Source organism: Myotis lucifugus, unplaced genomic scaffold (assembly GCF_000147115.1).
Source record: "Myotis lucifugus unplaced genomic scaffold, Myoluc2.0 scaffold_19, whole genome shotgun sequence".
Lineage (NCBI taxonomy): Eukaryota > Metazoa > Chordata > Mammalia > Chiroptera > Vespertilionidae > Myotis > Myotis lucifugus.
In genome coordinates this window covers 7,838,922-7,851,419 of record NW_005871067.1, presented here as the reverse complement: position 1 = coordinate 7,851,419, position 12,498 = coordinate 7,838,922, and the positions used below count along the sequence as shown (strand labels likewise).

At 42.4% G+C, this 12,498-nt stretch overlaps 1 protein-coding gene across 2 annotated transcripts in view; it reads left to right on the top strand.

Annotated features, from left to right (window-relative positions):
• ATP6V1E1 (ATPase H+ transporting V1 subunit E1) overlaps positions 1–12,498 on the top strand; it is a 54,758-nt gene that overhangs the window by 12,701 nt on the left and 29,559 nt on the right. For both annotated transcript variants that reach the window (XM_006085530.3, XM_014452931.2), the window contains exon 2: positions 11,417–11,482. In XM_006085530.3, coding sequence (XP_006085592.1) covers positions 11,417–11,482 — 66 coding nt within the window. The remainder of the gene's footprint in view (positions 1–11,416; positions 11,483–12,498) is intronic.

Here is a 12,498-nt window from a genome sequence, read left to right as displayed (position 1 = left end):
GATTGATCTCATTGGTAACCCTTTCATTGTTTAACAACATGCTACCTAGCGTCCATGTGTTTGAATGTATTTGAGTATTTTTGCTGTAGTTGATTTCTAATTTTATTCTATTGTGATCTGAAAATTTGCTTGATATTATTTCAATCTTCTTGAACTTGTAGAGACTTGTTTTCTGTTTTGCATGTGGTCTATCTTTGAGAATGGCCCATGTGCACTTTATTAAATTCATTATTCTTCAGCTTTGGTGTGAAATGTCCTGAAAATGTCAATTAATTCTATCTGACACAGTGTGTCAATTAGAGTCGCTGTTTTCTTGTTGATTTTTTGTCTAGAAGATCTATCCAGAGAGAGGAACCAAGATAGCAGCATAGAGCCCTAGCCGGTTTGGCTCAGTGGGTAGAGCGTCGGCCTGCGGACTGAAGGGTCCCAGGTTCGATTCCAGCCAAGGGCACATACCTGGGTTGCGGGCTCGATCCCCAGTGGGGGGCATGCAGGAGGCAGCCGATCAATGATTCTCTCTTATCATTGATGTTTCTATCTCTCTCTCCCTCTTCCTTCCTCTCTGAAATCAATAAAGAAATATATTTTTTTAAAAAAAGATAGCAGCATAGGTAAATGTGGGTATGTGCCATCTCCCACAACCACATCAGCATTACAACTAAAATATAGAACAACCATCATTCAGAACCACCTGAAAGCTGACTGATTGGAAGTCCTACAACAAGAGAAGAAGAAAGTTCACTGTGACTAGTAGGAGGGGCAGAGACATGGAACAGGCTGGTCCAACACTCACATGTGCTGTTTTTTTTAATCGGGAGCGAGATCATCTCTGTGGAGGGCGCCTATGAGAAGCAGGGGGTCCTAACAGCACACCAAGCCCCCAACTCAGAGTTTCAGAGATGGGAAGAGAAGTCCCCACAACTGTGTGCTGTAAAAACCAGCGATTGTGTCTGAGTGAGATGGATGCTGATGGAGACCCAGGTTTTTCTTTTAAAGGGCTGGCACACAAAAGTACTTGTACTCTATTGCTCTGAGCTCCAGCACCAGCAACTTTGAGGGACCCAGACACATATATGGAGGAACTGGACTGTCTGGCATAGGGGCAGGAAATTGGGAAAGGCTTTTTGCCAAAAAGGGGTGCTTTCAGGGGTCATTGTTCCTGTGCTGGGACCTCCATCATCACAGAGCTGGCAGGCAGCCACATCTGAGTTTCCATCAGCTTGACTCACAGTATTTGCTCAGCCCTGGGAATTCACTGAGACCCTGCCCATCCAATTTGCTGCCACACCAAAGCTGTTTGCAGCAGCTTTTCCATGTGAATTGCCTGTACTGGCTTTGGCTTCAGACATTGGTAAAACCTCTCAAACTAGCTACAGCTGGCATCAGTGTTCCCCAAACCTATCAGTAAAAGACCCAAGATTCGAAACTAGCACCAGCCTGCCTTGCTTCACAGCTGGGCCTTGCCTGGACACTACCTAGCCAATACAAATAGTAGCCATCTGCAGATCTCTCTATAGCTCCTGCTGGGTGACTCCAGGCAGTGGCAAACTTTGCACCTCCTTGGAAGCCCTAGAGCTAGTGCACCTGGTGGACAGCTTCAGAGCATAGCAGATTACAACTCTACGCATCCACAAGCAACACACTTGAGGGCCAGACTCAGTGAGCACCAAAGCCCCACTGAATGAAATCCTTCTTGATAGGAGTATTTCCTGAATAGCAGCTCTTCCACTGTAGTTGCAGCTGGCCCTTACAGCCAAATGGCCTGGACTTCAACTCCTCCCAATGACTCCAACAGCAATCAAGGCTCAACTACAAGACTATGCACACCGCGCACACAGGTTTACCTAGAGTTCCCAGCTCAGGTGACTGGGGAGGCTGAGCCATTGGGCCCTACAGGACACCTACTACACAAGGTCACCCTAAGAATTCTAGGAGACATTGCAGCTCTATCTAATACATAGAAGCAAACACAGGGAAGCAGCTGAAATGCGGAGACAAGTGAAAGAAACGGAAGCAAGCAAACTACTGGATATGAGTTCCAAACAAGGGTTATAAGAATGCTCAAGGATCTTAATGAGAATTTCAAGGGTTTCAGAGTGCTTCAAGGGACTTAGTGAGGCATTCAAGGATCTCAGTGAGAATGTAAAAGACATAAAATAAGAAATTAAGCCTATACTAACTGAAATAAAGAATAATTCACAAGAATTCAATTGTAGAGAAGATATATTTTTATTGATTTCAGAGAGGAAGGGAGAGGGAGAGAGATAGAAACATCAATGATGATAAGAGAATCACCAATCGGCTGCCTCCTGCACACCTCCCATCGGGGACTGAGCCCACAACCCAGGCATATGCCCTTAACTGGGATCAAACCCGGGAATCCTTCAGTCTGCAGGCAGACGTGCTACCCACTGCGCCAAACCAGCTAAGGATAGAGGAGAAGATTTTGATAATCAAATCAACTATTTGGAATATAAGGAAGCAAAAACACCCAAGCAGAAGAGCAAAAAGAAAAAAGAATACAAAAATATGAAGATAGTGTAAGGAGCCTCTGCAACAACTTTAAGTGTACCAACATTCACAATATGGGGGTGCCAGAAGAGAAATGGAAAGAGGAAGATATTGAAAACCTACTTGAAGAAATAATGAGAAAAAACATCCCCTTCCTGGTGAAAGAAGTAGGCTTATAAGTCCAGGAAGCACAGAGAGTCCCAAACAAGAGGAACCCAATGAAGCCCATATCAAGACTCATCATAATTAAAATGGCAAGGGTTAAAGACAAAGTGAGAGTCTTAAAAGCAGCAAGAGAAAAATACTTAGTTACCTACAAGGGAGTGCCCATAGAACTGTCAGCTGATTTCTCAACAGAAACTTTACAGGCCAGAAGGGAGTGACAAGAAATATTGAAGGTGATGAATAGTAAGGACCTGCAATCAAGATTACCCTACCCAGCAACACTAACACTTAGAATTGAAGGTCAGGTAAAGAGATTCACAGACAAGAAAAGGCTAAAGTTTTTTTCTATTTCTGCATGAAATGTTGAAGGATATTCTTGAAGAAGAGATAAAAAATGTGAAAAATAAAATCGCAATAAATACATATTTATGAACAAATGAATCTAGAAATCAAAATAAATGAACAAGAAGTCTGATGAACAAAATAAACTGATGAACAAAATAGAATCAGAGGCATGGCAACATGGAACAGACTGAATCTCTCAGGGAAGTGGGAGTGGTGGGTGGGGAGAGATTTACCAAAGAACTTACCTATGGACACAGAGAAAAGGGTGGTGAAGGCCTGGGATGGGGAAGGGTGGTAACGGGGTGGAGGGGGGCGATGGGGTGACAAAAGGGGGACATCTATAATCTCTCAACAATATTTAAAAGTGGGAAAAAAAGATCTCTCCAGTGAAGTGGGGTGTTAACATCCCCTGTGATTGTATTGCTGTCGATTTCTCCCTTGATATCCTCCAGAAGTTATTTTATATTAGAATCCTGATGCATGAAATTCGTGCAAGGGGCTTGGCCCCCGCAGCCACAGCGGCTGCCACGGCCCTTGCAGCCCTGGCTTTGTCCGGAAGGTCATCCAGAAGGTCGTCCGGCTGTTTGGTTTAATTAGCATATTATGCTTTTATTATTATAGAAGCTATTTTTTAAAAAAATATATTTTTATTGATTTTTTTACAGAGAGGAAGGGAGAGGGATAGAGAGTTAGAAACATCGAAGAGAGAGAAACATCAATCAGCTGCCTCCTGCACACCCCCTACTGGGGATGTGCCCGCAACCAAGGTACATGCCCTTGACTGGAATCGAACCTGGGACCCTTCAGTCCGCAGGCCGATGCTCCATCCACTGAGCCAAACTGGTCAGGGCTATAGAAGCTATTTGGATGCTCTTGTATTGGGTGCACATATGTTAACCAGAATTATATCCTCTTGTATCAATCCCTTTATTATTATAAAGTGGCCTTCATTATTTCCTGTTATTGCCTTCCTTTGGAAGTCTATTTTGTCTGATATGAGTACTGGGCCCCAGCTTTTTTTTTTTTTTTTTCATTTCCACTTGCCTAAAAGTGTTTTTTATATTTCTTCACTTTCTGTCTTTGTGAGTCCTTTTTTAAAAAAAACATATTTTATTGATTTTTTACAGAGAGGAAGGGAGAGAGAGAGAGGAATAAAAAGTTAGAGAGAAACATCAATCAGCTGCCTCCTGTACACTCCCTACTGGGGATGTGCCCGCAACCAAGGTACATGCCCTTGACCGGAATCGAACCTGGGACCCTTGAGTCCGCAGGCTGACGCTCTATCCACTGAGGCAAACTGGTTAGGTCTAATGTTTGCCTTTTAAATTATGATGTGTCTTGCTGTGGGTCTTTTGGGGTTCATTTTGATTAGAACTCTGTTATTCCTGGACTTGTGTGACAGTTTTCTGCCATTGTTTCTTCAAACAGGTTTTCTATTCTTTGCTGGCTTCTTTTGGCACCCCTATTATGTGGATGTTGTTTCATTTCATGTTGTTCCAAAACTGTGGCCCATCAGTGATGGCGAACCTATGACACACGTGTCAGAGGTGATACACGAACTCATTTTTTTGGTTGATTTTTCTTTGTTAAATGGCATTTAAATATATAAAATAAATATCAAAAATATAAGTCTTTGTTTTACTATGGTTGCAAATATCAAAAAATTTCTATATGTGACACGGCACCAGAGTTAAGTTAGGGTTTTTCAAAATGCTGACACTCCGAGCTCAAAAGGTTCGCCATCACTGCCCCAGATATTACTCTGCTCTTGGCTAGACAGAGATTCTTGTATGGAGATCAATGGGGTTGGCTTGCAACCTGGAGTTTTTATCAGTATGGTTCCCAGAATATTGGGCAGAAGGTTCCTCCTTCAGTCCAGTCACTGACTGCTCTTTGAGACTGCTCAGACCTGTAAACTTGGCCTCTGCTTTGTTTCCTCTGATAAGTTCTAAATGTAGGGTGTGGCATGCAGGTCTCCTGAGTGTGCACAAGCTATATTATCTGCCCTGAGGCTCCTGGGAGAGGCTAGCTCCTCTCAGGAAAAAAATGACTGTTTGGGTTTGGATAGATATGAACAACCAAATGCAGGACTCCAGGCTACTGCTATTCCATGTCTCCCTGCCCTGCTTCCCATCCCAGCCTCTCAGGCACCTCAAGTCCATGCCTCCCTCTGCAGCAAAGCCTCCAGTGAGTCATTGCAAATGAAAGCTCCTTTGCTCTGGGTTTAGAGAAAAAAAACCACTCCATAAGACAAGCAAAAACAAAACAAAACAAAGAACTGTGGCTTTTTTCTCTGACCGGCTTCTGTTCCTAGCTTCAGACTTCACCTCAAGCCAGCAGCCCTGCCACCTGTCTCGGCTGGATGTTATGTGGACTGTAGGATGGGGCTCTTGTGTTCGGAGGTGCTGTGGAGCCCCGCCTGGGTTCCAGGCCTCTATCTTCTGAGGGGACAGACTATCCTGTAGCTGGAGTTTGCTTCTCCCTCTCAGACCACCAGCCTGCCACCCCTGGCCACTGGGTCCGCTTCTCCTGCAACTTTGCTCTTCTTATCAGTCTCTGGGTGTTTTCTCTCCCCCTCAGCCGGACCTCAGTTGGTGAATTCCATGTGAATATTCTCTGGTTTAGTTGTATTTCCAGTCTGGCCCTGGGACAAGGTGTGTGACAGGTCTGCCTATTCAGCTGCCATTTTCTCTCTCTCAAACATTTTAAAATTGGTTTTTAGAGAAAGAGACATCGATATGAGTATGAAACATCGATTAGCTGCCTCCTGCATACACCCTACTAGGGATCCAGCCTGAAACTCGGGCATGTACTCTGCCTGGGAATTGAACCAGCAACCTTTTGGTGCACTGGGCAATGCCCAACCAACTGAGCCACACCGGCCAGTGCCAATTTGTCTTTCTTAATCTCTTCACCTTTATAAACTCATCCCCCCCAACACCCCTCCCATCTGGCAACTATCAAAATGTTCTCTGTATCTATGAGTCTTTTTTTTTAAAAGATGCACACATTTATTAAAATTTTGAAGACATTTAACAATTTATTGATGTCAGAAATATAAATTCTTAATATTAACTCTAGAAACATGAGAATTAAATTTCAAAGGCTTTAGAAAGAATACCTTATAAAGGTATTCTTACTATTACATTCTTTGTTAGACTGGTACTTGGAGCACTTTGGATATCATTTCACCATTTCATCCCCAACCCAGTGCCTGGATAAATTGGCCAGCAGTAGCACATGAAATTGTGGATGAGAGTCTCATATTCGTATTTATCTAAATGAAGTATATAGCGCCAGGTTTCCCATTTAATGAAATGCAGTTTCTTTTATAATTTTTTGGAGCAATAAGCCTTTAGATTCCCATTTTCCCCAGGCAGAGAAGAGCCACTCAAGTGCCTTTGTCCTAACACACCTTTGAGTCCTTGTTAGGAGTTAAAGCACTGGCTGAATTATCACCATAGGACTCCTGATAAGGATACAGGTAAAAATGTCTCAGAAGGTGCTTTATTCTTTCACATCTCAAATTCACTTGGCTGGTCACAGGTAGGCAGGTAGAAATGGGTTAAAATTTTTGCAACTCAATTTGGTTAGTGTAAGGCATGACAGAAGAAACCAAACCAGCAGTTTGCTCCAAGGTGACATTTTGCTCTGAAGAAGTGGCAAAAGCCATCCCGACTGCCTTGCGCCTCCAGCAGGTACAGTACTGCCCCATGAGACAAGTGCACAGCAAAGTCACAGGCTCTGGCAGTCCTGGTCATCGCTGGCATTCCATTACTTCAGTGCCCAGTTGTGGCTTGCCAGCGATCTCTCCAGCAGGAACCCCGTGAAAGTCACAAGCGCCACCACTCGGCCCCAGTTGGGGCCCAGGGGGTGTCGAAATATGTTCTGCATCGCGTTCGCCACCATCTCTACATGGTTACTCTGACATTGGCGGTAGCAGGTCCAGGAGAGCTGGTAATACTCCTGTACCTGGGAGGCGATGGAGCGCATCACGGTGGCCTCAAGTGAGGACGTAGGGTGCGGGTCGCTGCTGGGCCTCTGGGTGCAGTACTCCAGGTAGTCAGTCAGCAGCCGGAGGGTGCACAACCTCAATTGGTCCTCCATGGCCTGGTGTCTGCCCAGGTCCTGGCCCCGCCGGCTTTCTTGGTCTAGTTGCACCTCTGCTCAGGGAGGGGCTATCTCTATGAGTCTTTTTCTGTTTGTGTGTGTGTTTTTTTAATTCAATTTGATAGACATGTTTTTATTGCCATTTATTGTTCATATTTTAGACTTCTCTTTTTCTTAAAAAAGACCTCTGAACATTTCTAATAATACTTTGATTTGGTGGTGATGAACTTTTTTAGCTTTTTCTTGTCTGTGAAACTCTTTATCTGTCCTTCAATTCTAAATGATAGCTTTGCTGGGTAGAGTGATCTTGGTTGCAAGTCCTTTTCATCACTTTGATTATTTCTTGCCACTCTCTTCTGGCCTGCAGTTTCTGCTGAGAAATCAACTAACAGTCTTATGGGAGCTCCCTTGTAACTAACTGCTTTCCTCTTGCTGGTTTTAAGATTCTCTGTTTCTCTTTAACCTTTAGCATTTTAATTATTACGAGTCTTGCTATGGGATTCTTTGGGTTCATCTTGTTGGGGACTCTATGCACTTCCTGGTCTTGCATGTCAATTTCCCTTACCAAGTTAGAGAAGTTTTCTGTTATTAGTACTTTAAAAATAAAAATAAAAACCCACAATTTTTATTGATTCAGCTGACAGAAGGTGATAGCAAGGTTTAGAGTAGTAGACAGCAAGGCTGTGATTGAAAATTACACAAATTAAAGAATTACTAAAATTGGGTGTTGGTTGCTAACCACCAAGACAGAGATCAAAATGGGATGTGGGTAGAATGATGAATATGTCATTATTATTATTATCATTGATTTCAGAGAGGAAGGGAGAGGGAGATACAAACATCAATGATAAGAGAGATTCATTGATTGGCTGCCTCATGCATGTCCCCCACTGGGAATTGAACCGTGACCTCTTAGTTCATTGGTCAACTGACACTCAATCATGCTGGCCAGGCTCATTATTATTTTTTGGGGGGAGGCGGGGGGTGGAGAGAAAAGGAGAATCTGGGTTCATTATTATTTTTAAAAAATATTTTTATTGATTTCAGAGAGGAAGGGAGGTGAGATAGAAACATCAATGATGAGAGTCATTGATTGGTTGCCTCCTGCATGCCCCCTACTGGGGATCGAGCCTGCAACCTGGGCTTGTGCCCTGACTTGGAATCGACCTATGACTTCCTGTTTTATAGGTCGATGCTCAACCACTGAGCAATGCTGGCCAAGCAACATTTCATTTTTTGTTAATTGAAGTATATTTTTATTGATTTCAGAGAAGAAGGGTGAGGGAGGGAGGGCTAGAAACATCAATGATGAGAGAGAATCATTACTGATTGGCTGCCTCCTGCATGCCCCCTCTCCCCCACCGCCCCACTGGGGATCGAGCCCGCAGCCCGGGCATTTGCCCTTGACTGGAATTGAACCCAGGACCCTTCAGTCCACAGGCTAACACTCTGTCCACTGAACCAAACCAGCTAGGGCTCATTATTTTTTTAAAATTTATTTTTATTGTTGAAAGTATTACAGGTGTCCCCATTTTCCCTCGTGCCCCCTTCACCTGGCTCCCACCCCACCGGAGTCCTTCGCTGCACTATAAGCTCTTTGGTTAATCTGTTCCCACTTCCCTACCTCCTTCCCTCTGAGATCTGTCAGTTTGTTCCATGCTTACATGTCTCTGGACAAATTTTGATCGTCAGTTTATTTTGTTTATTGGATTCCACATATAAATGAGATCATGCAATCTTTGTCTTTCTCTGACTGGCTTATTTGCATAATATTCTCCAGGTTCATCTATGCTGTCTTAAAGGGCAAAATTTCCTCATTTTTTACAGCTGCATTGTATTCCATTGTGTAAATATACCACAGCTTTTTTATCCACTCAACTACTGATGGGCAGATTGGCTATTTCCACATCTTAGCTTTTGTAAATAATGCTACTATAACATAGAGGTACATACCTTCTTTCTGATTGGTACTTCAGGATTCTTAGGATACAATTCCATAAATGGGATCGCTGGGTCAAAAAGCAGTTTCTCTTTGAAACTTTTGAAGGAACCATACTTTTTTCCACAGTGGCTGCACCAGTCTACATTTCCACCAACAGTGTACAAGGTTTTCCTTTTTTCCACATCCTCACCAGCAGTTGTTTGTTGATTTATTGATGGTAGCCATTGTGGCTGGTATGGGGCTGTACGTCATTGTAACTTTAATTTGCCCATTTCTCTTTTGTTCCAATTTGCTTGTAAAATTTTATTCCATCCCTTCATTTTCATCCTGTGTGAGTCTTTTATTCTGAGGTGGATCTACTTGGTTTTCACTACTTTAAATATTTCATGCCACTTCCTTTTGACCTGTAGTGTAGGGTTGTTTCTTTGTTTTGTTTGTTTTTGAGAAATCAGCTGACAGCCTTATGGGAGCTCCCTTGTAGGTAACTAACTGTCTCCCTTTCTACTTTTAAGATTCTCTCTTTGTCTTTAGCATTTCCTGTTTTAATTATGATGTGTCTTGGTGTGGGTCTTTTTGGATATTCATCTTGATTGGGACTCTATGCTTCCTGAACTCGTGTGACTTTTTCCTTTACCCGGTTAGTTCTGTCATTTCTTCAAAGTTCTCTGTCCACTACTAATTTTCTACCCCTATTATGTGGATATTGAGCCATTTCATGTTTTCCCAAAGTGCCCTTAAAACTGTCCTATGCTTTTTAAGTGTTTTGTGTGGGTTTTTTTTATCTTCCCTGAGCATATTTTTCCGTTGAATTTTAGACAGAATAGAAGAGACGGAAAGACAGAGAGAAATATCGTTGTGAGAGAAACACATCAATTGGTTGCCTCCTGCACAAGCCCTGAGCAGAACCCTGGCCGGGGAGGATCCTGCAACTGAGGTATGTGTCCTTGACCAGAATCGAACCCAGGACCCTTCAGTCCACAGGTTGATGCTCTATCCATTGAACCAAACCGGCTAGGGCTTAGTGTTTTTCTTTTTGCTGCTCTAATTGAGTGGTTTTTTTCTATGTTGTCATCCTAATAGCTGATTCGATCCTCTGCTTCATCAACCTTCTTATAATCCTTTCCAATGTGTTCTTGATGTCAGAAATAGTATTTTTCATTTCTGACTTGTTCTTATTCATGGTTTCTATGTCCTTTTCCATGCTGATGTTGTTCCCACTAAGTTCCTTATAGTTCTTCCTAAGTTCCTTGAGCATCTGTATAGCCATTACTCTAAACTCTATTTCTGGTAAATTGCTTAACTCCATCTCATTTAGTTCTTTTTGTGGAGATTCTTCCTTTCGTTTGGGGGTTGTTTCTTTGTTTTTGTTTAATAGAAGTGCTGTGACTCCTGGTCTTGTGGGTGGTCTTTTGTTGTAAATGTCCTGCTTGACCTAATGGTGCATTCTCCTTGAACTCCAGAGCTGGATGCTCTAGCAGCGGTTCTCAACCTGTGGGTCGCGACCATTGGAAAACACATATATAATTACATACTGTTTTTGTGATTAATCACTATGCTTTAATTATGTTCAATTTGTAACAATGAAAATACATCCTGCATATCAGATATTTACATTACGATTCATAGCAGTAGCAAAATTACAGTTATGAAGTAGCAACGAAAATAATTTTATGGTTGGGGGTCACCACAACATGAGGAACTGTATTAAAGGGTCGTGGCATTAGGAAGTTTGAGAACCACTGCAAGAGTGTCTGTTTTGTGGGTTATTTGGGCTCTTCCATTGTAACTGGGTCTTGATTGTTGTCCCTCTTGTGGGTTGGATCTCCTCTCATGCTGGTTACTGTGAGGGAGGGAGGCCAGCATATCAAGAGATATTGACATATCAAGTAAGATAAGGCCAAGATTTAAGAGCAAGGAGTTGTAATTTCTTGAGTGTTATTTCAATGAATTGGAAAGGGTAGAAGTCAAAATGAAGTGTGTATAGAGTAGGAGGTAAGAAAGTTGAAATAGTAAAAAGTGATAGCTCTTTGATATAGTTTATTAGAGATGGTGAAGACAGAGGTGCTGACTAAGGAGGGTATGAAGTACACTTCTTCCATGGACTCTAAGTACTTTGAGAGTAGGATAATGTCCTATTTACCTGTGTTATTTCATATTTCAGCTTGTCCATTTGCTTAAAGCAAATTCCAGATTGTAAGTTACCTGAGGACAGAAACTATCTAATTTTTCTTATACACAGAACCTGACACATAATATGTCATAAATAGTTGAATGAATCAAAAAGGTATATTTTCTTCTCTCTTTATATTAAAAGGTAAAATAATCTTTCTTTTTTTCTTATAGATTAAGCATATGATGGCTTTTATTGAACAAGAAGCCAATGAAAAAGCAGAAGAAATAGATGCAAAAGTAAGAATTCATGTTTCTAGGTTTAAGAGGTTATAAAGTTTTATGTTGTTTTGCTTTGCTAAATAGTAAGTAGTGAAATTGTTTAACTGCATTGAATGGGACTAATAAGAATATCTCTTATAGGACACATTGATGTGTTGTTGTTTTTTTTCTCTTTCTCTCTCTCTCTCTACCCCTCTCTCCTTCCACTCTCTATCTCTAAATATCAATGGAAAAATATCCTCGGGTGAGGATTAGATTAAAAAAATAAAAAAATATTCCTTTCAAAACATTCTGATTGCCAGTAAGTATCCTGAAATTTTATGATAGGGATTTGAAAAGTAATGGTGGGGGATAAAAAACACATATACCTTAGAGGAGAATTCCAACTGATTTATGTAGATAACTTCCCTCTTCAGGAAATTGGAGATTAAATCTTTTCCCCAACTACCATCCTCATCAGAGTGTGGGCTGAACTTAGGAACCAACTTCCAAAGAATAGAATATGGAAAAGGCAAAAATATTAATGTTATGGTGGAGAAATATGACTTAACCAATTTTCTCACAGTTAACATCATAAGGGTTGTGGATAATTCATCAGGTTACCCGTTTATATGATAGGAAGAGAATACTTCATCTATGTGGTATTTTCCCTAAAACCTTTAACACCAGCCTAATCTATATATATAAAGAGCCAAGGGCCATCGCAACCGAATGGACGACCGAACAGGCTGATTGGGGCGACCAGGCTGGCAGGGGGGTTAAGTGAGGGACGACCAAATGACTGAGCAGCAGGCTTCATGGGGCGACCAGGCCAGCAGGGGGGTTAGTGAGGGGTGACCAGGCTGGCAGGGGGGCTGTTGGAGGCGACCAGGCCAGCAGGTGGGGCAGTAAGGGGCGACCATGCTGGCGGGGGGGGGGGGGAGGCAGTTATGGGCTTACCAGGCTGGTGGGGGGGTGCAGGTTGGGGGCAACCAGGGCTGGCAGGCAGAGGCTGTTAAGGGTGATCAGGCTTGCAAGGGGGCCAGTAGGGGCGA